The 27,240-nt window shown below is 37.3% G+C and overlaps 1 protein-coding gene across 1 annotated transcript in view; it reads right to left on the reverse strand.

Moving 5' to 3' along the window:
• Positions 1 to 298: 298 nt before the first annotated feature.
• PCGF6 (polycomb group ring finger 6) overlaps positions 299 to 27,240 on the reverse strand; it is a 34,282-nt gene continuing 7,340 nt past the window's right edge. Inside the window, exons 7-10 of the mRNA XM_042907581.1 lie at positions 25,890 to 25,917; positions 17,501 to 17,599; positions 10,849 to 10,935; positions 299 to 1,476 (exon numbers count right to left, since the gene is read on the reverse strand). Coding sequence (XP_042763515.1) covers positions 1,420 to 1,476; positions 10,849 to 10,935; positions 17,501 to 17,599; positions 25,890 to 25,917 — 271 coding nt within the window. The 3' untranslated portion in view covers positions 299 to 1,419. The remainder of the gene's footprint in view (positions 1,477 to 10,848; positions 10,936 to 17,500; positions 17,600 to 25,889; positions 25,918 to 27,240) is intronic.

The following is a 27,240-nucleotide window of genomic DNA, read 5'->3' on the forward strand; positions in this document are numbered from 1 at the left end:
CCTGACAAAGATATGTTAACATGGGACAAGAATAAAAATAGCATGTAATTTGGGTAAGAAACATTTAAGAGGCAATGAATTCCATAGTTGCTATTCTGTCCACTGTCAAATAACAGCATCTAGTAAAATCAGTGAAGATGTTTATAAAATAACTATTTGATGGTATTTTAACTAATTTGGATACCTTATCTCGTAAGGAATTTTGGTTATTTTTGTTTCAATCCACAATAAATATGAACACTTCAAAATAGGTTAAAATAAATTTTTATTAAAAATTTTTATTAAATGTTAGAAGAGATTTATACACAATTCACAAATTCTTTACAAAACAATCGCCAAACCTCATTCATTTGTAATTGTTTCTATACGCAGACTTGGAAATTTTGCAGTGAAATAGGGTTTACAAAATATTGTTTTAGAAAGTATCACAATGCTAATTTTAGGCAAAATAACATTTAAAACTGAAATCTTTGCACGTGAGCGAACTCTTAAACACCCGTATTCTTTATCCCAGTGACAAAGTAATGGGACAATGAACATTAAACTGACTTACTGAGGAACAGTGAGTAAGTATTCTGTAAACTTGCAAATTCACTCGTTTATTTATTACTTTGAGAAGCAGTGGTGTTCTAAGGTACTGACAACCAAACTACATACTCAAAGTGAATGCTAATCAAACTAACATTCAAATAATAAAGATAATGTTTCAAAGAGGCATCCCTTGTTGTTAAGATCTGTTAAAGGAGTCTTTATTACACTGAAGGCTTACAGTACAGGCCATAAACCCTGCAGGAGACAGTCTCTTCACAAAGAATGATAATTCATCCCTTTTAGAAGTACATATCATCTCTGTGGTAGTATTGCTGGGAAAATAAAGATACGTGTTCCAAATATGATGGCAGCATACAAAAGTGGCCAGTAGTTTTGGTCTTTGTCCAAGAGGTACACTCTGTAGTTTAACAAAGCCTGGCTTTGAATCTTCAGTTCAAAAGCATCCTTCTTTTCCAAAAGCATGACTGCCCAACGGATGCCATTCCAGAGAGCGGAATCCTAACCGCCAACGGGAAAGGGATATGGCTCAACAAAGAAGAAAATAGTAACTGATTTACCTCAAAGATTAGGAAGCAAAATCAATGTCAAAGTATTTGAGATCACAAGGAATTTAAAAATTTAATGCTCTGAAAATTTCCCCCTGAGCTATGGATGCTTTTTATATATAGTTTCTAGTAAAACAGATGCATTCCATCATTCCAAGTTGTACTTATAAATGTTATGAATCTACGTGCTGAAAATAGATAAGTTATGTCTCCAGCAGCACAAAATGGTAGCTATTACATGTTGTGTGGAAATCTTTGGTGAAATGCAATCCTGCAGAAGCCTCATTATTTCGTTTCCCTCCTCCTAATGCTGCTAGAATCTTCAAGTAATTTTCAGAGGAGAAACCACAAGACCATAATGGAGGACCAGCAGACCATCCTGAAAAGAAAAAAAGTGTTTTGCAGTTATTTGAAAACCGGTTATGCAAACAATCAAGTCAAGTCAGATACGGTTTATTTTTCATAGCCCAACACTAATGTGAAATTCTTTGATTTAAAGAAAATAAAGGGTCCAAGTAAATAGACTTACTTATTCATTCACCTTATCACCAAATATTCCCTGTCACTGTGCCTTTTTAAATGACTCTCAAAGGTAATTCTGAAACTCCACAATTAGCCAGGGATGTTTGTGGCTAAACAGTTCTCTGAAAAGAACTCAAAGAGACACACCTTTCCTTCTGCGTGGACTACTTTCCCGAAAAAAGACTCAATTATCATAAAACACCATGGATCTGCTAAGAAATTAAACATTCATTTCCACATAAATGCAGCTCACTACCATTCACTGTTAAGAAAACTGTGGAACTCTTACCCATTTAATACATTATACATTTTAACTGTGCCTAAAAGACTGTTCACAACACAGTTTAACCTTTCTTTGATGTCTAGAGTCATCATTATGAACACTGAATACACTGTTCTGTAACACAGTGATGTCTTCGGTCTCTGGGCAACTTAACCCTACACTAAATGACTCCAGGTACTGTGTTTCTGAATCTTTTCATCTGCTCTTTTGGGTTTCTGTCTCCTCTTTTGATAACCAGGTCTTAATCCTTTGTGTTCTCACCAAGTCTGCATCCAGCAAGCAATCCACCTTTTAAAGGTGCTATTTCTTTCTTTCTTTAATGTTAATTTATTTTTGAGAGAGAGAGAGAGAGAGAGAGAGAGAGAGAGAGAGAGAGAGAGCAAGCGCACGAGCAGGGAAGGGGGCAGAGAGGAAGACAGAGGATCCCAGGCGGGCTCTGCGCTGACAGCAGAGAGATCATGACCTGCGATAGTGACCTGAGCTAGAAGTCAGGACACTTAACCAATTGAGCCACCCAGGAGCCCCTAAAGTGCTATTTCTAACCTACTATGAACTGGAAAATTAGCTAAAAAGTAAGTTGTTGGGGAGTATGCCATGAGCAATGGGCTGACCCTGAGCAACACAGAGGGGGAATGGTGACATGCACGCCTTGCATTTCCAATCACATTCTAGCTATTTCTCTCTTTGTTAAGCTTTTCCACGGCTCTACTTCCTCATCTCTCATTTATTACACAATTCACTGCAATCTGGATTCTGTTCCTGGCAACTCTAGTGAAAGCTCTCCAGAATTCTAGGAAAGGGTTCACAAATTCAAAGGCCTACCTACAAGGGCCAGGAAAGTAACATAGATGAATATGTGAGTTAAGCATGTGAGTCCATAGGGAAAGTGGAGACCACTGGTAAACCAGAGAGCAGATGTGTAGCTACAGGAATTTAAACTCAAAAATATTTACAACACAGTGAGCCATGTAAAACACAATTTCATACTATGTTTGGCCCATGGACCATCAGATCTATTCTAATTAGCCTAATCTAAGTAAATGAATTTATATTATAACACAAACAGGTTCTATCAATGTTCTTACAAGAATACAAATTACATTTTACATGTTAATTTTTTGCATGTAGTTATTCATGTTTCAGAAATGAAAGCATCATTTGCAAAATATGACATGCTGAGATGTCAAACTGAAAATAGCTTACAAGTGGTTTTAAAACCTCAAAACAACTTCAATGTATGTATAAAATCACATTTTACGAAATGAAATAACTATAATTCAAGTCTCTATGTCTATTATATTTATATTCTATATACATAGATATAAATATTATTTGTATTTTGTAGTTAGAGATGTCTCTATCCATGGTCTTCTTGAACTATCCAAACAGAATGAGTCTTCTAAAATTTAAATCAGAGTAGGTCACTTCTGTCCTTGGCTTAAATCTCTCCAAAAATAATTTCCCATATTAATTTCCCAATTAAAATCCAAAGTTCATACTATGGCCTATAAAGTCCTGCACATGGTTTTATTCTGACTGCCCCGATCTCAGCTCCCACCATTCTCCTCCCCTTTCCCGCAGAAGGTATATTATTCATTTAGCTGAGAGGTCCTGAGAGTCCATGAATCTTACATTGTTGTCAATGAGGACTTTAATTGTATTATAGGTTAAGTTCAGGGACTTGCTCATCTCTGAATCTCCCTACGTGTCTAGAATAGTGCTCTGTAAATATAATAAAACCTTGGGTTGTGAGTAACTTGTTTTGTGAGTGTTCTGCAAGATGAGCAAACATTTCTAATAAATTTTAACTTGATAAACGAGCGGTATCTTGCAATATGAGTAGTACATGATGCTGAACATCACAAGATCACAACTGAGCCAATGGCTCTACTCTCTCTCTCTCTCTCTCTCTCTCTCTGGGGGATTGTGGGTGATCATCTCCCATGCTCGGATCTTAGGCCACAGTGTTTGGCAGAAATCAGTGATTTTTCAGAACACTGGAAGGTACCCACACAACTGGCACTAGTGTATTTTTTGTCACTTCAAAGCACCTATGGACAGTCCTTTGCTTGTCCATACAAGAGTAAGCTTAGGAATGCTTTGCTTCATTCTAGGTCAGGCTGACTGCAGATATAGACCCTTTCGTCTGCTGCCTTATTGCCAGTTACATTAAATGCAGTATATGACAAAAGTTCATTAATACTGTACTATAGGCAACATCTGTGTGAGTATATACAACGGCCCCCATGCAGAAAAAGATTCCATTGAGCCAAAAGATAGCAGTGGTTCCATTAGTGATAGTGAAAGTCTTCCTACATAATAACCCTCCTCTCTCATCTCCCTCACACCAGCCACAAAGGTTTTCAAAGGTAAGTACAGGTTAATTTATTTTTCTTTATATTTTATGTTTTCCTTATTATTTTATATTATATTACAGTATTGTAATCATTCTGTATGAATATTTTGGGGTTGTGGAATGAATCATCTGAGTTTCCATTATTTCTTATGGGGAAATTCGCTTTTTTTATACAAGTGCTTTGGATTACAAAGATGTTTCCGAAATGAACTATGCTCGCAAACTAAGGCTTTACTGTATGTTTTAAAAAATATTTCTTTAAGAGACAGTACCCACAAGTAGGGGAGGGGCAGAGAGAGAAGGAGAGAGAATCCCAAGCAGGCTCCATGCTGTCAGTGCAGAGCCTTAACCAGGGCTTGATCCCATGACCTGTGAGATCATGATCTGAGCTGAGATCAAGAGCTGGCCACTTAACCAACTGAGGCAGCCAGGTTCTCCAGTAAATATTTTTTGAAGTAATATTTTCTACCTACTCCACTGGGATTTTACTCCTAGTTTCTTACATTTCTAATCAAGTAAGCTTAATTTTTTAAAAGATAATCATTTTCTAAGATTTTTGAAGTTTAACATTATAAAATTTTTAGGAAATGGCTTTGTTTATACCTCTAAGTATGCTTTAGTTATCAAAGAAATAATTTTGTTTCTATATTTTAGGAAGATTCTTTTAAACTGTTACTAAAATGTAGACAGTTGGCAAGGTACTATATTTCTAAAAATGTGTTAATAATAAATTGAATGATCACCTGAAAAAGTATTTGGTTACCCTTCTGTTAAGAGCCTGAGCTTTAAGTTCAAATTTTCAACAGTTGACTGTTGATTCTATGACTAACTAGCCAAGTGATCCTGGACAAGGTATGCAACCTCTGTACATCAATTTTCTAAATTATAAGATCCACCAATGGATGTTAGAATAGAGGGCCAAATTTGAAGAGAAACAGGATAACTGCATAGTTTCAAAGTATCTCCCCCCACATTATCAATTCCAAAGAGAAAAACCTACCAGTATTAAATATCTCCTGATGATACTCTGAGAATGGCACATCACTTGTATGTGATGTGCCAAAAACGCATAACCTCAATCTAGTCACGAGAAAACATCTGACAAACCCAAATGAAGGATAGTTTATAAAATAACTGACCAATACTCTTCAAAAGTATCAAAGTCATGAAAATAAGGAAGAACTGGAGAACTGGGAGAAGACAAGGAGACATGATGACTAAATACAATGTGGATCCTAGGACAGAGAAAGGACAACCATGGGAAAAGTAGCAAAATCCAATGTCTGCAGTTTTGTTAACAGTATTGTAACAATGTCAATATCTTAGTTTTGATGATTGTACTGTGGTCATGGAAGACGTTAACACTAAAGGATGCTGGGTGAGATCTACATAGGAACTTTCATACTATTTTGTAACTTTTCTCTAGGTCTTAAAGTATCTCAAAATAACATTTTAAAAAAGATAAAAGGAGATAGTAATTGTTATCTTTTTTAAAGTTTACTTATTTATTTTGAGAGAGAGAGAGAAAGAGAGAGACAGAGAGAGAGATGAAGAGTAAGCATGAGCAGGGGAGGGGCACAGCGAGGAGAGAATCCCAAGCAGGCTCTGCTATCAGCACAGAAGCCTACGCCAGGCTTGATCCCATGGAACTGTGAGATCACGACCTAAGCTAAAATCAAGAGTTGGACATCTAACTAACTGAGCCACCCAAGCACCCCATTAATTGTTATCTTTTAAGGTTGTTGTGAGGCTTACACAAGATAACACATGTTCTGGGGCACCTGGTTGGCTCAGTCAGTGGAGTGTGACTCTTGATCCCAGGGTTGTGGGTTTGAGCCCCATGTTGGGTATAGAGATTACTTAGCTCAAGAAATGTTAATTATTAGTGGTATTGTCTTTTTCTGAGCTCTAAGCAATTTCACATCATATATGTGTTTTTCCTTAATTAGTCTGGCAGGCTTATCAATGGATTTCCCTTTTTCTTTTCACTTTTCAACCCAAATAACTTCAAGACTAAGTCCTAACACCATTTCATTCTATCACTAAGCTGGCTATGTTGCAAAAATAATTACATTCCATGCAACTTCATGTCCTTTTTCTTGCTCAAGGAAAAGCCAGCTATGTTTTTCAAAGAAACAGAAAGGTGACAAAGTCCTCTTTCTTCTTTGTAAATCACATATAAAATTCAAGTTAATAATGACAGCCATTAAAAAAAAGTAATGGTCCCCAATCATGGTATGCTAATTACTTTTGTTACTCTGACAAACTGTTATCACAACTAAAGTATACCTATAAAACTAAAAGATAATTACAACCTATAATATTGCAGTAAAGAACAGTTAACCTTGGAGCATCTTTCTAATACTCAATTACATATAAGTTTCATTAGCAAAATTACAAAATTTGTAATTTCTTTAAAAAATCCAAATACTGGGGCACCTGGGTGGCTCAGTCAGTTGAGTGTCTGACTCTTGATTTCAGCTTAGAGTCGTGATCCTATGGTTGTGGGATCGAGCCCTACATCAGGGTTTGCGCTGAGTGTGGGGCCTGCTTGGGATTCTCTTTATCCCTCTCTCTCTCTCTCTGCCTGCCCTCTGCTCAAGCATGCTTTCTCTCTCTCTCTCAAAAAAAAAAAAAAAAAAAAAAAAAAGAAATCCAAATGCCATTTAAAAAGTTATGAAAAACTGTGAATGACCATGAAATGGCAATTAGTATTAATTTGGAGGTTACAATAAAATATTAATGAGTAAGCAAATCTGCATTGATCAGCTGTATATTCTTTTGGGCCCTACTTAGTTCGCTCACTATCATGTCTGTGAGATTCATCCATGTTGATGTATATGGTAGTTGTATTAAATTGTATGTATATGTCACAATTTTTTACTCATTTTTTGTTGGGCATATGGGTTGCTTCCGGTTTGTGGCTATCATGATCAAACTATTATCAACTACCTTGTACATGTCTTGTGGTAGACATAACACTCATTTCTATTGAGTCTATACTCGGGAATGGAATTGCTGGGGAATAGGGTGTACATCCACGGCTTTAGTAGGTACCACCAAAAGAACCCCCACGTGGCCGAACCAGTTCACACCCCCACTAACCACGCACATACATTCTAGTTGCTCCACACCCACACCAACACTTAGATTGTGAGGCTTTTGCATTTTGCTAGGTCAACTTGGCCAAACTGGAACTATGTTTCCCCAAATCCCTTCCCTGTTAGGTTAGCCAAGAGAGATTTGTGTAAGATAAGATGTGCCAAGTGGAAGGAGGCAGAAGCCATTATGCTCAGGTCATCACAGAGCACCCGATGCTCATTCAGCTTATACACACTGTTGCTGGTATGCTGGCTCACATTGTAGGGACAGGAAGGCAGCCAGGCCTGCCACTAATTCCTCTTGCTCCCACAAGAGCTCCACCTTCAGCTTCTCTGAGTTCTGGGCCAAAGACCACCAGCTTTGTCTACAGATCACCCATGTCACTGAAGATGGAACTGATGAGACACACATTCCAGTTTCTCCTTACAGGTTCCAATTTATTCTCACTATTCCCCACTCATGACGGTCTTTTCTTCCAATTGCTGTCCTGTTGATTTACAATGACTACTGGTCCATAGGCACTATCTTTCAATACACTTCTTCACCGGCCTCTGCAGTTGTTTAAGGTATAATTCTGTAATATTCATTTGGGTTCTATTTCTCCAATGGAATCCTAACTGTTAAAACTGATGAATCCAGGGGTGCCTGGGTGGCTCAGTCAGTTAAGTGTCCGACTCTTGATTTTAGCTCAGGTCATGATCTCAGGGTTCGGGAGATTGAGCCCCTTTTTGGGCTCTGCGCTGACAGTGCAGAGCCTGTGTGCAATTCTCTCTCTCTCTGCCCCTCCCCTGCTCACTTGCTCTCAAAATAAATAAACTTAAGGGGCACCTGGGGCTCATGTGGTTAAGCATCCAACCCCGGCTCAGGTCATGATCTCACAGTTCCTGAATTTGAGCCCCATGTTAGGCTCTGTGCTGACAGCTCAGAGCCCGGAGCCTGCTTCAGATTCTGTGTCTCCCTCTCTCTCTGCCCTGCCCCTGCTCACACTCTCTCTGTCTCTCAAAAATAAATAATAAACGTTAAAAAAATAAAATAAGAATCGGGGCGCCTGGGTGGCTTGGTTGGTTAAGCGTCCGACTTCGGCTCAGGTCACGATCCCACGGTCCGTGGGTTTGAGCCCCGCATCAGGCTCTGTGCTGACAGCTCAGAGCCTGGAGCCTGTTTCATATTCTGTGTCTTCCTCTTTCTCTGCCCCTCCCCTGTTCATGCTCTGTCTCTCTCTGTCTCAAAAATAAATAAACGTTAAAAAAAAATTTTTTTTTTAAATAAAAAATAAAATAAAAATAAATAAACTTAAAAATAAAACAAAAAACTGGTGAATCCAGGTAAAGCATAGATGAATGTTCACTGTGCTATTTCTATGACTTTCCTAAAGGTTTAAAAAATTTTCAAAGTATAGAGGTGGCTGGGTGGCTCAGTTGGCTGAGCATCCACTTCAGCTCTGATCATGATCTCAGTTTATGAGTATGAGCCCCACATTGGGCTCACTCCTGTTGGCATGGAGCCTGCTTTGGATCTTCTGACCCCCTCTCTCTCTACCCCTCCCCTGCTTGTGTTCTCTGTCTCTCTCTCTCTCAAATAAATAAACATTAAAAAAATTTTTTTTCAGAGTACAAAGATTAATATAACACCTTTGTAACCAGTACTCAGTTTTATTGAGTATTAACACTTTCCTTTGTTTCAAATTTCTTTTTAAAGTGATGTGAATTTTACATCTTCCTATCTGAAAGAATAAAGTGTTACCAACCCTCATTAAATCTGAGTGGTGGGTGCAAGGAAATCTGTAGCAAATTGGTAAAAAGAAAACCATGCAAAAAATAAATAAAATTCTCCATCATAGACCAGTCATTAGGCTGCAGAAATTTCGGCCATATTTCTTTACAGGTTGGTGGTAAAGTACAGCCACAAAAATCATATTAAAATATATCAATTCTTTGTTTCCTATCGAAGAAAACATACACCTTCCTTATGATCCAACAATTCCACTGCTAGTTAGTTGTCCAAAGTAAGTGAAAGCAAAACTGATTTAAAAAGATGAGGAGGAAGAAAATGTATACTTGTGTTCATAGCTACTTTATTTGTATTTTTTTATTAAAATGTTTTATTTATTTTTGAGAGAGTACAAGCAGGGGAAAGGAAGAGACAGGGGGACACAACATCCAAAGCAGGCTCTGCATTGACAGCAGTGAGCCAGATGTGGAGCTCGAACTCACAAACTGCGAGATCATAACCTGAGCTCAAGTTGGACGCTCAACCGACTGAGCTACCAGATGCCCTGCTACTTTATTTGCATTAGCCAAAAAGGGGAAATAACCCAAGTGTCCATGAATAGGAAAATGGATAAAATATGGCATATTATACAATGAAATACTATGCAGCAATGAAAAGAAACAAACTATTGCTACATGTAACCACATGGATAAATTTCAATATGAGGGATGAAAGATGCCAGACACAAAAGAGTACTTGATTCCACTTACATGACATTCCAGAATAAACAAAATTAATCTATGGTAAACATAGGTATAAATATTTATGATTCTGGATTAGGAAATGGTTTCTCAGATATGACACCAAATACAGAAGGAACAAGGGGTGCCTGGGTGGCTCAGTTGGTGAAACGACCGACTCTTGATCTGAGCTCAGGTCATGATCTCGTGGTTCCTGAGTCCAAGCCCTGTGTCGGGCTCTGTGCTGACAGGGCAGAGCATGCTTGGGATTCTCTCTCTCCTCTCTCTCTGCTCCTCCCTTGTTCACATATACTTGTGCGTGCGCGCGCTCTCTCTCAAAATAAATAAATAAATAAATACATACATAAATAAACTAAAAAAAAAAAACCAAAAAACAAAAAACAAAAAACAAAAAACCAAAAAAAAAAAAAAAAGACCAAAACCAGAAGGAGCAAAAGGAAAACCAGATAAAATGCACTTCATTATAAACACTTTGTGTTTCAAAGGTCATCACAAAGAAAATGAAAAGACAACCCACTGAATGGGAGAAAATTTTTACAAATCAGATATCTGATAGTGGACGAGTATACAGAAGATATGAAAAACTCTTATAACTCAATAATAAAAATCCCCAATTTTTAAAAATGGGCAAAGGTTCTAAATAGAAATTTCTCCAACGATATACAAATGGCCAGTAAACACACGAAAAGATCCTCAACATGATTAGTCATCAGGGAAATAAAATCAAAACCACTACGAGATGCCACTGCACACCCAATAGGATGGCTATAATCAAACAAACCGAGGGGTGTCTGAGTGGCTCAGTCGGTCAAGCGTCCGACTCTTGATTTTGGCTCAGGTCTGTCTCTCGCTCTCTCTCTCTGCCCCTTCCCCTCTTGCACTCTCTCTCTCAAAATACATAAACTTAAAAAAAAAAAAAAAAGAAAATTATGGAACCTTTATTAAAACCGTTGATAACATTTCTTTCATTAAACAACGTGCCTGTCAGGCAGAAGTACGATAAAGTCTAGGACCCACCTGCATTGCTGCATCACCAATCGCACGTCGGATCTCCCTTAGGGTCTGATACTGCTCCAACAAGTGATCGCCACAGATGATATCTACCTGTGGGCAAATAAGAGTATCAGATTGCTTTCCTGCTTCAAAAAACCATATGAAAAAAATTAAGTAAAACCTACATAGTTATTTCCAAACTAGACTTTGCTATTTTATTTTAGACAGATTAAACACTCTCAAGACATATTTTAAAAACTTGCTATAAAAATAAAGTAAAATGGAAGGGGTATTAGAAGACATAGCAGGATAATAGTATAGTACAGCAGGCACTCAAAATGTTCCCTTGAATCTCTGAGAATAAATAAAATCACATTTGATATATTCAGCATAAGGCAGCACGGGAAGGTACATTTTTTTAAGTTCCACGCTAACATTGTTAAAAGGGCATATGATACTTAAAAAGGCTTTTAGTTACTTGAATAATTCTCTTATAAGGACTATCTCACTTTCCAACAATGAAGAGTCTAACAGTGACATCAAGTGCACACTAAGGGAGCTGTTTTATGAATGGAACATCTTAAGATTTTTTAGTTCTTTGGGAAGTCAAAGTTCTAAGATAAATCTTTTATGGTGAATGCTCTAGTAAGAATGATATTCAGTGACATACTACAAGGGAGTAAGATTCCAGTATACTTACTTGCTAAGACAGAAATGCAAATCTTCAATCTTTCTTTGTCTTTCAAGGAGTGCTCCTTTCCCATTGCCTTAAAATGGGGTCAGGTTCTTGATGTCTTATTCATATAGATCCCTTCATTGACTACATCTCCTAACGTCACTGTTTAGTTTATGGTGTGACAGTTCTTCTTGTCCTCTAACCCAGAATAGAATATCACCTCTGACTCTTAGTTCTCCTTTCCCTTTCTTCTCATACGCAATCAGTTAAAAAGTCCTGCGGCTTCTTTCTTCATAATACCTCTCAGTGTTCCTAGCATCCTTTCAGCGGCTACCCCTGGGCTTAAAGCTGAAATCCCCTTCTAACCAGATCTTCCTACTTTCAAATTCTGTTTACTCTAAAATTCCTGTCCAATGCCAACGTTATTAATCTCCTTGAAAGCTTCAGCATAGGTGGGGAAGAATCATAAAAGCAGTTGAATTTCACTGAGAAGCCACTATGTATACCATATGTTATACTATGTATATAATCTTCACATTCTTGTGAGCTAGGTATTATAATGCCCAATTTACAGATAAAAATACTAAGAGGTAAAGACATTTAACTTTCCTAAAGTCGCAAAGCTAGTAACTAGTAAAGTCCAGATCTAAACCCAGGTCTGTCCCCAGGTCTATCTTTCTCCAAAGCCTAAGTGCACATCAGGGGTTAGCAAACTTGTTCTATAAAGGGGTAGACACTAAATATATTAGGCTTTGTAGGCCCTAGGATCTCTGTCATAGCTTCTCAAATCTGCCACAATAGCATGAAAACAGCCTTAGTATGGCTGCGTTCCAATGAAATTTTATTTATAAAAACAGATGGCAGGCTAGATCTAGCCTATGGGCCAGTTTGTCAACGCACATGCTAGATCTTAAGGCATAAACTCCAATTAGTACCAACTTTAAAAAAAAAAGATTTTTAAAAAGTAATCTCTACACCCAATGTGGGGCTCGAACCCACAACCCCGAGATCAAGGGTCACATGCTCCACTGACTGAGCCAGCAAGGTGCCCCCAATTAGTACCAGCTTTTGTGTCTCACACCTACTAGTTTCAACATTGGCAGAGCAAGACTTGTTTGCAAGATGATTTGAAAGCTATGATAGACTATTTTGTGCACAGACCTCAGATCCATGAAAAACTAAAGAATTTGGAAACTATCATCATGTTTTGATTAAGTATTCAGCAATCCAGAGACCATCACTCTTCATGGGCTTCTCCCCATGGTATACATTTATGGTCTGGTTACTGTATTTTTCTTTTCAACTTAATCTTAACCCCCAGAAGTTGGCAGTTACTAACAGTTTGATGTGGATGGCCCTAGATGCTATGTGCCCATGTGGGATTTTTGTTTTGTTTTTTAAACATGGGATCATGAGAGAGCCCGCGTAGCTCAGTCGGTTAAGTGTCCAACTTTGGCTCAGGTCATGATCTCACAGCTCATGGGTTCGAGCCCTGTATCAGGCTCTGTGCAGACAGCTTGGAGCCTAGAACCTACTTTGGATTCTGTCTCCCTCTCCCCCTGCCCCTCCCTTGCTTGCGTTCTGTCTCTCTCAAAAACAAACATTAAAAAAATTAACAAAAAATAAAAAATGGGATCAAGCCACGTAAACTGTTCTACAACTTATTTAAAAACCAAAAAGCCTTAGGGATGCCCGGGTGGCTCAGTCGGTTGAGCATCCGTCTTCGACTCAGGTCATGATCTCACAGTCCGTGAGTTCGAGCCCTGTGTCAGGCTCTGTGCTGACAGCTCAGAGCCTGGAGCCTGCTTCCTATTCTGTGTCTCCTTCTCTCTCTGACCCTCCCCCGCTCATGCTTTGTCTTTCTCCCTGTCAAAAATAAATAAATATTAAAAAAAATTTTTTAAAACCCCAAAAAACCTTAATATAGCATAGACATCTCTGAAGTACAAGGTTACCTCTAATAGCTACATTGTGTTCCACTGTATAAATATGTCATAACTTTTTATATTTATTTTTTATTTTAGAAAGAGCACAAGTAGGGGAAAGAGAGAATCTTAAACAGGCTCCATGCTCAGCATGGAGCCCAAGGCGGACCTCGATCCCATGACCCTGGGATCATGACCTGTACTGGAATCAAGAGTTGGACAATCAACTGTGCCATCCAGGTGCCCCTGAATATGTCATAATCTATAAACCCATTTCCCTGATAAACATTTAAATTGCTTCTGATTTTACAATACTGATTTTTAAAAGTTACCTGACTGTAAATATTTCATAAATTACTTCATTCAGAGTCACATCTCTGGGTTCCCACAAACATGACCCACATATTTGGTAGTTTGTAGATGGACTCACGGACTCAGCAACACAGCAAGGATATGTGGCCAGATCAGCAAGGGAAAAAGATGTAGGTGGAGTCTGGACAAATCCACACACAGGCTTCCTATGGTCCCCCTCTCGGTTCAGGAGAAGATACACCCAGAGTACTCCTTTTCCTAGCACTGGAAATGCAGCCCACTTGTGCAATGTTTCTGCCCAGGGAAGCCCATTTGAATTTCAGAGTACAGGGTTTTTACTGAGGGCTGTTCATGTTGGCATTCTCTGCCTGTAACAAGTACTAAGCTCCAGACTCCCAGAAGGAAAGCAGGTATTCATCACAGATCCATTGTATGGTGTAGGCATGGTGAAACACCCTTACTGGGAACTTTCTGCAAGCCAAAATGCTAGGTAGGCAAGGGCCAACTGTAGAAGCAGTCCCTTCTAAAGAGAGCAGCCTCAGGTTTGCTTATTAACTCTTTTCCTGTATAATCTTTCTACCTCTGGAGTAGCTAAGTCTCAGGCAGAAAGGTTAACTGTAATATTTCTAACCTCAGAGCAGAAATCAGACTGTGAGGGTAGTCTAAGAAGGCAGGAAAAACCTGTATCTTTTTTTTTTTTTAAATCCATATAAAAAAAATTTTCAACGTTTATTTTTGAGACAGAGAGAGAGAGACAGTGTGCAAGCAGGGGAGGGGTGGAGAGAGACAGAGACACAGAATCGAAAGCAGGCTCCAGGCTCTGAGCTGTCAGCACAGAGACCAACGTGGGGCTTGAATTCATGAACCCTAAGATCATGACCTGAGCTGAAGTTGGACGCTTAACCGACTGAGCCACCGAGGGGCCCCAAACCACCCCCCCCTTTTTTTTTTACAAGCAAGATCACACTACAGATTCCAAGATAGGATTTTTCACTGAATGAGCTAGTAGCATACTTGTTCACACATGCTCTTCTTTGACAGAAAGTCTTTTTTCTTCGTCTGGCAAATTCCTATACATTCTTCAAGTCCATTCTTTGACTCCTCCAGAGTTAAATCATTCACTCTTGCACTCTTGTCACACTCACCATATCCTATTATCATTCAGTTGTTTTCTTGTATATCTTCCCTACAAGCAAGTCCCTTGGTGGCATAAATTTTCTCTCTCATCTTTGTACTCTTAAGGCCAAGTACATAGATGCTCAATTTAGCATCAATAGGTAATAAATAAATGGTAGGGACATACCATATGATGCATTAGAGTCTGTTTAAAAATTGATTTGGAAACAATTTAATAGTAAGGTTAAGTTCATATCCTAAATAAATAATAACCTATCTTTTAGGATGGAATTAATTATGGTAGGATTAACAATAAAATCTAACATCACTTATTCTACATAAAGAATTTTTAGTGATCAATGTGATGTTTATTTTCTAAGTCTCGTTTCATAAAACAAAAATAAGATCTGACGATCAAACAATGTATGCAGGAACACAAGAGTAGCTATAAGACAAAATAAAATAAGACATGAGTTCAATATACCATTGACTCAACCACAGTAATCCAGAGGCACTCGGATTTCTATGTGATGGAATCTATCCAGACAATTACTGATTTCTGATTTTGAAGTAACTTAAATCTCTTGTAAGAATACATGATCTGTATTTTTTTAATCAGAATTGTCTTCCTTTTTTATTTTGGTATGCCACAAATAACTTTTAAGGTAGTTTATTACTTAACAGTCCTGTAGTAATCATTCATTCCTGCTAGAAATAACCCTAAGTGAAGGCCACATACCTATAAACAGAGCACACATTTCCTACTTCGGAATAACTGGTTTAAAGAAGATCAGCACAGCAGGCTCAAGTGACTGGGTTCACCAAGCATTTTGTTTTGATTAATGGTTAACTAGCTCAATGTTCTGTTCGTATTAGAAGTAACTCTTGTTTACTCTCTCTTGGATTTAGAAGGTCTAAACAATTTTAGTCACAATCTGCATACTTGATAGTTCTCTGTTCCGTCATTTCAACATTTTGGTGAAATAGTAATTTATAAGTGTTGCCACCTATATAGTCCCTGAATAGGAAAGAAATATCTACCGAGAAAGCCAAGAACTGACAGAAAGTTAAATGTTGAAGACAAATTTTATATAATTTTATTTCAGGGGTGCCGGGGTGGCTCAGTTGGTTGAGCATCTGACTTCAGCTCAGATCATGATCTTGCAGTTCATGAGTTCGAGCTCCACATCAGGCTCACTGCTGTCAACACAAAGCCTGCTTTGGATCCTCTGTCCCCCTCTCTCTGACCCTCCCCCACTTGCAGTCTCTCTCTCTCTCTCTCTCTCTCTCAAAAATAAACACGTATATACACACACACATATATATATATATTATATATGTGTGTGTATATATGTATATATACGTATATATATAAAATTTTATTTCAAAATGCTGAAAGCCTTGAATTCTATGATATGCAAGAAAAAACCTACATTTTTACACAGCCAAACCAATTTGGCAACCACATTTCTTAAAACACCACATGTGAAACTTATAAATGGTAATTCTGTTCTGATCAGTATCTAGCCACAGAGGAAGTAATCTATACCCTACAGAAAGCCCTCTTGGGTGGCATTTCTTACTTTATATAATCAGGTGCCACTCTTCTGAATTCTGCTTTTAGAAATAATAGACTGTTATGGGATCACTTACAATTCTTTGTCCAGGGGTCTCTAATAAGTTACCTTTTTTTTTTTTTTTTTAATATTTATTTTTGAGACAAAGAGAGAGACAGAGACAGAATGTGAGTGGGGGAGGGGCAGAGAAAGAGGGAGACACAGAATCTGAAATAGGCTCCAGGCTCGGAGCTGCCAGCACACAGCCCAACTCTAGGCTCGAACTCACGAACTGCGAGATCACGACCTGAGCCGAAGTTGGACACTTAACCGAATGAGCCACCCAGGCGCCCCATCTAGTTAGTTACCAGAAGACTAGCAATAACCTCAGGTAAGCTGTGGCTACAAGGTGGCCAGGTAAGTTATTTCCAGTTTTCAGTTGCCATGAGAAATATCTGTTAACTTAATAGCAAATAGTGTTTTAAATAAAAATTATTTCTTCAAATTTTACACATGATGGAGAACAAAATCCTCTTTAAAATTTAAGTAATGAAAGAGCAAAACTATATAGATGTGCGTTGTCAGTGACCCACATTCTATTTAGACTTTATGTTCAACAATACATGAGGTTCGAGTTTCTACCTTATAACAAGAACATACTACATGGCTAGAATGGGAGATCTTTCCTAATGCTCAAAAAACAAATAGGGTCTCTATTAGACAGCTATCTCACTTTTCTAGGTGTCTTGGACCTAGCTTGTCACAAACGCAAGGATGTCCTCTGAAGAGAAGAGGATGGGTGATAAACAACCTTCTGCACTATCAAAGAGACAGCCTTGGGGAACCGAGGCTCGTATCCTCAGCTCTTCTCTGACACTGACAGGTAGTCAGTCACCAATGCCAGTGAGAAGCAGACAGTTGGTCAAATGTGATTCAAGTGGGGCTGGAATCACTGTGTCCCAATATTTAATTAGCATTTACATTATCTACATATCATAAAAGCCACAGCATGCAATCCTTTTTAGCATTTCTTCAGTATACTAAAGGTAATCTCACAGCTTCATCTGTCCTTTTACACACATATACTCTACCTGACAAGCTGGATCAAGACCCATTTTTCTTCTGAGGAATTTTTCTACATGCCCAATAGTTGCTTCTCCAGAAACTCGGACAAACTTCTTTTCCAAGGGCTACAAAAATAAACATAAATAAATATTTTCAGAATAAATACATATAATGTATAAATCATAAAGCAAATTTTATAATAAAGATGTTCAACAGATTTATGAAAAAAATTACTATGAAATTTGAGCTCATTTACCTACCAAAGAAGAAAAAAGGAATTTTTGCTTAGCTTCCCCTCTGAAAAGTATGTCAATAATTTTTTTTAATAGAAAAGCTTACTGGTTTAATACCTCATCAAAAATAAAACTTAAGAGTAAAATGTATTGACAGAGAGAGAATATCTAAGACTAAATTATGTCTAAAACAATCTAGCATCCTCAACAAAAAAACTGCAAGGGAAAAAAAGAACAAGATGGAGAAGGAACGTCTAGACTGAAAAAGATGTGAACAATATAAATAAGAGATATGTCAACCAATTACAATGTATGGATCGCATTTGGGTCCTGATTTAAACAAACCTATACAATAATTTTCATGAGATAATTTTGGAAATTTAAGTAGCATGTGGATATTTGATTAAGGAATTACTATTAGTTTTCAAAACTGTAGTACCCCTATTCTGTTTGTAAAAAGTCCTTATCTCTTAGAAACAAATCTGATTATTTACTGATAAAAATGTCTCAGATTTGCTTTAAAATTGTGAGAAGTGGTGAAGACATAGATGAAACGAGATTGGCCGTGAGTTTATAATTACTGAAGCTGAGCGTGTACATGGGCATTCATTTTACCATTCTGTCTATTTCTGTGTAAGTGTGAAATTTTCCAAAATAAACGGTTTTCTTTTTTAAGAGGAAAATAAAAAGACTGACATCTAGACATATGTGGCTGGAATCTGATCCGATGGTCTAAGGTGATAGGGGAGACGCCACAGTGTCTTAAAGGAAAAGCTAACACTTAGCCAGGCACTCCATCTCCAAGGCAGTTTTAAGGATGTTACTCTCTAACACAAAGGAAAAGCTGAGGTCATCAGAACTAAAAGAGTACCTTTTAGGAATACATGAACAATAGATTAGGTGCACGTTTGTCTCAAATGACAAGCTTTCTTATCTGTAGTTTGGTTCCTTAAGATATTCCCTTATAGTAACGCTACCCCTTATTACCACAGTGCAGCAGACAGCATAGGTGTTAAGCACAGATACTCCAGAAACAGACCCCCTGCATTTAAACCCTGGTTCTGCCATTGTCTGGCCCTAAGTCTTTGGGCAAGATGATGAACCTTTCTGTCCCCATTTGTGAAAGAGACAATAATAGCACCTACTACATCTCACAGATTTTATCAAGAGGAAGGTGAGTTAATGTATGTAAATAACTATTAACAATTCCTGGCACATATTTACTACTGGTGTGTTGTGATCATTTCACTCTTTATGTAAAAGAACTTGACTCTTACATAAGAAAGTCTATATAAGAGACCCTCATCCCATGGTTATGGGATACTGATTCAATCTAGACAAAAATGGCAAAGTTTCACGCTCTTTTATTGTAAGTACAGGAATCATCTCACAAAGCTAAAGCAGTCTAAGGAGGTACAGCCGTGCCCCAGGTGGAGTCCCCAAGAAAATATCTCATTGTAGGTGGCACTGGTTAGCATAAGAATCCTATCAAGGACCTTGAGAAGCTGCTATTCTGAATTATCTAGCTATGCTTGTCTGGCAACCAGTGTTTTTTTTTTTTTTTTTTTTTTGAGAAAGAGCAAATGAGTGCGGTAGATGGACAGAGGGAGAGAGAATCTTCAGCATGCTCCACAACTCAGCATGGAGCTGGACACAGGGCTTGATCCCACAACCCTGGGATCATGACCTGAGCGGAAATCAAAAGTCAGACGCTCAGCTGAACTAGAGAGCATTTCTGAAGGTTAATTCCCTGGGCTTACCTCAGGTATACCAGCAGAGGACAGTCCAATTTCTCTCATTTCTAAATTCTTAGTGAACACCTCACCCCAGGCGTTTGTTAAAATTAATCCAACTTAGCTAAAGTTATAAATACTATTACTTTTTACTTTTTTAAAAAATGTTTATTTTTGAGAGAGTGAGCGAGCATCAGAGGGACAGAGAGAGAGAGAGAGAGAGACAGAGAATTGAAAGTAGGCTCTGTGATAATAGCAGAGAGCCTGATGTGGGGCTTGAACTCACCAACTGTGAGATCATGACCAAGCTGAAGTCAGATGGCTTAACTGCCTGAGCCATCCACCCAGATGCCCCAATACTGTACTTTTTAGATCACCTAGAACAGAATTATGAGATCTGCCAACACCTGAAAGAGAAAAAAAACGTGTCTTGGCTTTCAAAGCCAGGGTTCTCATGTGGCTGACTTAGTCCTCATGCCCCAGGTTCACAAGTTAACTGGATTTTTCCTCCATATAATTCACATTCAGTTTTTTAGAAGACAATTTGGGTTTTTTGTTTTTGTTGTTTTGCTTAAAGCTCTAGAACAGTTCTCACCTACATAGTCAACTCTTATCTTTTCTGCTACACCTCATAGTCTCCTACCATCTGTAAATAGGAAAAAAAAAAAATCCAGATTTATACCTCTTTGAAATTAAGCACAGACAGCAATCTTCCCTACCATCTATAACACAAAAGGCCAATTTTATAAGAAAGTTGAATAAGCTAGTTTAGATCTGTAGGGAGATTTAGGAAAGTTATTTTCTTGCTTTAGATAATGCATACCACTAAACAGATCTTTTAAAGAGATGATACCAACGCATAATTACACTTTACCTTGAAAAAATTCCTATTTCTGTCAACTGAAAAGGCCTAGAAACTGTTATGTACCCAATAGGTAGGTGAACCCCCAGTAGCCAGATTGATTTTTAAAAACCACCAAAAGGGGTGACACCTGGGTGGCTCAGTTGGTTAAGCGTCTGACTTCCGCTCAGGTCATGATCTTGCAATTTGTGGGTTTGAGCCCCACATTGGGCTCTCTGCTGTCAGCACAGAGCCTGCTTTGGATATTCAGTCTCCCTCTCCTTGTCTCGAAAATAAACAAACATTAAGGAAAAAAAAAAAACAACACCAAAAGGAACTAGGACACCTTGGAGAAAGGACTAATTCCATGTCTGGGGGACAAGAGATGTACAAGTTGAACATAGAACATCTTGTCATATCAGATAGCAAGAAAGTATTACAGACTATGATACCTATGATAGGACAATTTGAACACCAATAAAGGTAATAAATAAAATAGGTTTAAATCACAAATATGTTTAAATTTAGGAGTTCACACTAAAGTAAAAACAAAAACAAGAAAACCTATTTGATTTGGTCAAGACTGGAGTACGCTCATGAACCAACTCATTACTCTGAGCTTGGTAAGTAAAGGGAAAGAATCAAGCATTTATCTTGCCTTTCCTATAAAAACGATTCCACTGGCTAACCAAATAGAGGAAAGAAAGTTTCTCTTTATAAAGGTATTTTAACTAGTAAAAGAAGTGGGGGCGGTGGGGGGGCCTCACTGGCTTAGTCAGTGGAGCATGCGACTCTGGATCTTGAGGTTGTGAGTTTGAGTCCCACATTGGATGCAGAGATTATTTTAAATTAAAATCTTAAAAAAACAGGAATGATAGCATCATTTTCCAAACCCTATCAAGCTAATGGGCTTAGACACTGAGCACCAATGGTTGCTAACATAAAGAGATCCAGACAACCAGATATTATGTGCCTCTAGATAGACAGAAACACCACCTATGATGTATTCTTGATCCCTTCAAATCAAACCTGTATGATCAACACTCTGAACTTAACTATCAGTTTATGGGAAAGATAGAAGACAGAAGAACATGCCAAATTATACCACAGTGATACAACATCAAAACCCAATCTATAGAAAACTACAGGACAAATGACTCCTTGTCATCAACAACTGCAAGAAAAAAAGAAATGGAAAACCTAAAGATTTGAAGACATTCATATCCAATCACAATGTGTGAACTTCATCTGGATCCTGAGTTAAAGTGTTTAAAAAAAAAAAAAAAAAAAGTGGGGTGCCTAGGTGGCTCAGTTGGTTAAGCGACCAGCTCTTGGTTTCAGCTCAGGTCATGATCCCACATGTGGGGTTCTAGCCCCACAATGGGCTCTGTGCTGACAGGGCAGAGCCTGCTTGGGATTCTCTCTCCATCTCTCTCTGCCTCTTCCCCACTCACACACACTCTTAAAATATACCAACTTAAAAAAAAAGAGAGAGAGAGAAACACCCACTGTAATTGACGCAATGAAAAATTTGAACAATGAATAGGTACTTCACAGTAAGAAACTGTTATTTGGAGGCACCTGGGGAGCTCAGTCAGTTAAGCATCTGACATGATTTCGGTTCAAGTCAGGATCTCACAGATCGTGAAATCAAGCACTGCATCAGGCTCTGTGCTGACAGAGTGGAGCCTGCTTGGGATTCTCTCTCTCTCTTCTTTCTCTGCCCCTCCGCTGTTTTTTCTCTGTCTCAAAATAAATAAGCTTAAAAATATTGTTAATTTATCTCATTCACCACCCCCAACCTTTTGTAAAATGACTAACATACAAAGTTTTAAGATAGTACCATGAAGACCCAGATAGCTTTCACCTAATTTACAAACTGTTGATATATTGCGGTATTTGCTTTATCTCTTCTAATCTACATGCATGTATGTATATGTGCATGTTAATTTTTTATTGGACCACATGATTTATGTGCATACACTGAGATATTTTACTCCTAAACATATTAGCAATTATTTTCTCAGAATAAAGGGACTCTCCTGTATAACTACAATATAATTATCATGAAACATATATAATATTCAGGAATTTAACATTAATACAACACAATTATCTAAATAGTCCAAATTCTTTTATAAATTGTCTAATACCCATTGTAAATTGTTCTTATATCAGTGAAGGATCACACATTGCATTTTGTTATGTTTCTGTAATCTTTAATAAAGAATAGCTCTGCCACTTTATTTTTATCTTTCATGACAATGACGTTTTTGTAACTTTTTTTTTTGGTATGATACATGGTCATTAAAAAAAAGAGACTCTTGGGGCGCCTGGGTGGCTCAGTCAGTTAAACATCCGACTTCAGCTCAGGTCATGATCTCACGGTCCGTGAGTTCGAGCCCCGCATCGGGCTCTGGGCTGATGGCTCAGAGCCTGGAGCCTGCTTTGGATTCTGTGTCTCCCTCTCTCTCTGCCCCTCCCCCATTCATGCTCTGTCTCTGTCTCAAAAATAAATAAACGTTAAAAAAAAAAAAAAGAGACTCTTCTTTCAAGAATACTGAAATATGTTAAGTGTCCAACTTCGATTCAGGTCATGATCTCACAGCTCATGGGTTCAGGCCCTGCATTGGGCTCTGTGCTGACAGCTCAGAGCCTGGAGGCTGCTTTGGATTTTGTGTCTCCCTCTCTCTCTCTCTGCCCCTTTCCCTGCTCGGGCTCGGTCTCTCTCTCTCTCTCAAAAATAAGTAATAAAAAAAATTTTGTTTTAAATACTAAAATATTTACAGATGAAGTGGCAAAATGCTGGGGATTTGTTTCAGTATAATAGGGAAGTGGACAGAGGTACAGATTAAATTGGCCATTAGTTAACTGGTAAAGCTGGGTGACAGGGAGGTTCTACTTTTCACTATGTTTAAAATTTTTCATAATTAAAAGTTAAAAAAAAATGACTCCTGGGAAAAATTATCTGGACTGTATTACTGCCTTGTGAAACACTTTGAAATTGAATATAGCAAACAGGTTTTATGACTTTCATGCTACAGGTCTACATGGTAAAGAGTTTAACAACCTGCTCAGACATATTTATTTAAACTCAAAGATATGAACCAACAGATTCATCATCACTTCTCATAGGCATAAAACCTATAAATTAACATCTGTATCATCAATTAAAACTGAAAATTTAATGCCTCAAAACTATAAGAGAATAGTATCATCAAACTCCTATATACCATCACCTAGCTTTACCAACTCAAGGCCAATTTTGTTTTAAATATACCCCACTCATTTCCTACTGCAACTACTTCCTGCCCCCATTAGTTTTGAAGCAAACCCCAGATGTATTATTTCATTTGTAAATACTTCAGTATGTATCCCTAAAAGGTAAGAGCTCTTTAAAAACACATAATACCATTATCATACTGTAAAATCCCTCGATATCAAAAAATATCTAGTATATGTTCAAATTTCACCCATTGTCTCAATTTTCTCACCCAGCAGGAAATGATTTTACTCTTTTTATGGCTACCATTAAAGAGAAAACAAAAATAAAACACAGATTTCATGAAAAAAATTTAAACCAAATACGGACTCAAACTAAAATTCCAATTTATGCATATATTTTTATCGATACATTTTTTATACTCTCAAAATACATACCCTAAATATATTATGAACAATAATTCTATTCAAAGTTTCCATCAGATCTTGGCTTACTTTTTAAAAGTTTTACAGCTTTATTGATATATAATTCATATATCATTAAATTCACCATTTTAAAGTATACAATTCCATGGTTTTTAGTTTATTGGTAGAATTGTGCAACTCATCACCACTATCTAATTTCAGAACATCTTCATCATCCAAAAAGAAACCCCACACCAATTAGAAATCACTCCCAGTTTCTCCCTTTGCCCTGAGACTACGGCGACCACCAATCTATAATACTTTGTTACTATGAATTTCTCTGCTCTAGACATTTCACACAAATGGAATCATGCATATGTGCCTGGCTTCTTTCATTTAACATATTTTAAAACTTCATCCATGTTGTAGCATGTATCAGTACTCGATTCCTTTTTATTGCCAAATAATACTCTGTTGTATGGATATATCATACTGTGTTTATTCATTCATCAATTGATGGATATTCGGGGTGTTTCCAATTTGGGGCTATTTTTTCATAAATTTTTTACAGTTCATTTTTCAAATCAAATCCAAATAAACTCCATACATTGTAGTTAGTTACATCCCTTGAGTCTCTTTTAATTAATCATCCTATCTATATGTTCCCTCTTCACCTCTCCCTTTTATTCTGAACAAACAGAATTGTTTCCATTGTCTAGATTTGGCTTATTATATTCTTACAGTGTCATTTAACATCCCTGGATTTCTTGTAAATTAGTAATTAAATCTAGGAGTGTGATCAGCATAACATTTGTTTGTTTTGGCAAGAATACTTTCCAGGTGGTATTGTCATGTTTTTCTAATGTGTTAGGATTGGAACTACTTAAATATTCTAGGTCCATATGCTTTTGTGGAAGCAACAGGCTAATTAATTTCTAGCTCTTTCTTCATGAAGTTTTTACACTCTCTTGGGTGTCTGGCTACTACAGATGATTGGACAAATATCTTTAGCAAACTCTAGGAGCATAGGACACTATACTTGACCCATACAGAAACTTATATGCCACTTTCCCACCCACCACACTACTATGAAAGAACTTCCTAAAGTTAATTGCCATAAATTTGATTTTTTACAACTTAGAATAAATTCAAAGTTACCAAACTTAACACTGCATCCCCTCCATCACTCTGATCTCTAGGAAACATCTATAATATACTTCATCCACAGAAGTAGCCACCTACTCCTGTGCTGTAGTTCATGTCTCTCAGCAACTGTATTCACAAAACAGTATACCGAACCAGATATAATCCACCCAAGTGTTAGTACAGACTTTGACAAAGTCACTAAAAATCCAAACAGATCAAAGCTATTTCCTTATATATTTACAATCCCAAGTAAGTACAAGGCCTGATTTAACCCTTTTTAAAAAGTTACCTTTTCAAAAAAAAAAAAAAAGTTAGCTTTTCCTGAATGACTCATCCTATAGGAGCAACACTGTGTACAATGGGACCTGTGATAATAGAGCCTTTGAGACAACTCTGAACTTACGTATGTTACAAAGGAGTTCATTCTTCTAAAAATTCAGTAAATGAAGTTACAAGTTAGGGCAGGTTACCTTGAGCCCAAAATGTTATGTGCAAATAAAAATTTAAGCTCATATTTAACCGAATGCCAACCATGCAAAAAATGCTTTGAAACATTTTTTTAAATCACCAAATTATCCTAGTATTTGGTTTTAGAGTTTTAGAAATATCTCACTTCTATTTCCTTAGACCACTGTCCTGTATTAATAACAAATCCCTACGTATTAACTCTTTTCTCATAAACTTATTATGACAGCATTACTGAACGTACTTCGTATTTCTACCACTTTTATTCACAAAACACTACTGGAATTGAAAGCAATCTCCATGATTGCTAATCTGACTACCAAATTGTGTACTACAGGGTCTTCCTGTGAAGTAAATGAAAATAAAATACCTTAAAATGTCCCGTGCCTTCATTAGCACTGAAAAATGAAAGCAAAATTAATCAACATTTTAAACTATACGTTAAATCATAAAACACAGAAAAATAACATGGATATAAATGCTCGAGGAACATCAATTTAATCTTAAAACGCCACCACCTACCCTTTTATGAAATAAAGAAATGTGGTTGTCAGGTCTGCCACCTACTGGAAGGTAAAGGCAGTTTTCTCCGCTATTTTACACTACTTTGTATACTTCCAGGAGTGAAGAGTATATCCTTAATATTTAGGTTTCCCCCGCATGTTACATTCTAACATTTTCCAATTTATTTTTTTTTAACATTTTCCAATTTAAAGTCAGACTTCTTTTTTTCCTATCATAATTAATGTGTTTTCTCTTTACAGTAACCTTTACAAGATAGATTTCTTACAAGAAGGCTACTAGATTTCGTTAGTTTGCTTATAGCATAATGGGCATGATTTGCTGTTTGCTCTTCACCTAGAAGTGCAAAGGGACTTCTTAAGTCCATTACATTTATGTCATGAGGAGACAATAGGCTCTAACTTTTGTTGATCATCTACTATGCACAGCCATTGTATTAGGTCTTCATAGAAGATGCATGCTTTTCATTTAGTCCTCATAATAGCCCTGCATATCGGGTATTAGTATCTCCCTTCTACAGATAAGGAAAATTAGCCTCAGAGAGGTTTAGTAACTTAAGGTCACAGAGCTACTAAGTGATAAAGCTTCCAACTCATGTGTACCTAGCATCAGAACCCACATTCTTTCCTATAGTGTTGTGAAGAGTAGGCCAGACCACAATTGCATCATCTACAAAATATTCTTATAATACAAATATAATAAAGAAATATATTAAAAGATAACATAAAAGCTACATTATAAGCACACAGTATGTTAATATAAATGTTATATATATATACATATGAATGTAATATAAACCTAAAATATATAATATAAACTTAGCGTTGTAAAATAAAATATCCTACTTGTTACAAGAATTATTTCTATAGAATCCATGATGTACAGTCATCTGGCTTCTGCTTAAGCACCTAAAGAGAGAACTTCTCAACTGACAAGTTAGTTCATTCCATTTGTGGGCAACTTGGTTAGAAATGGCTTGCTCGCACTGAATCAAACATGTTTCTCCCTGTAACTTACACCTACTAGTCCTAATTTTGTCTTTTGGTACTCTTGTGAACTAGATCCAACTTTTCTTTTTATATGATAACCCTCTAAAGATCTGAAATTAATTTAAGGGGCTTAGGATTGTTCTTTTTCAGACTATTTTTGTTCCTTCCCTTACCACATATGACATGGTTTTCTAACTTTTTGCTATTCTG

Source organism: Panthera leo, chromosome D2, assembly GCF_018350215.1.
Source record: "Panthera leo isolate Ple1 chromosome D2, P.leo_Ple1_pat1.1, whole genome shotgun sequence".
NCBI classification, from domain to species: Eukaryota; Metazoa; Chordata; class Mammalia; order Carnivora; family Felidae; genus Panthera; species Panthera leo.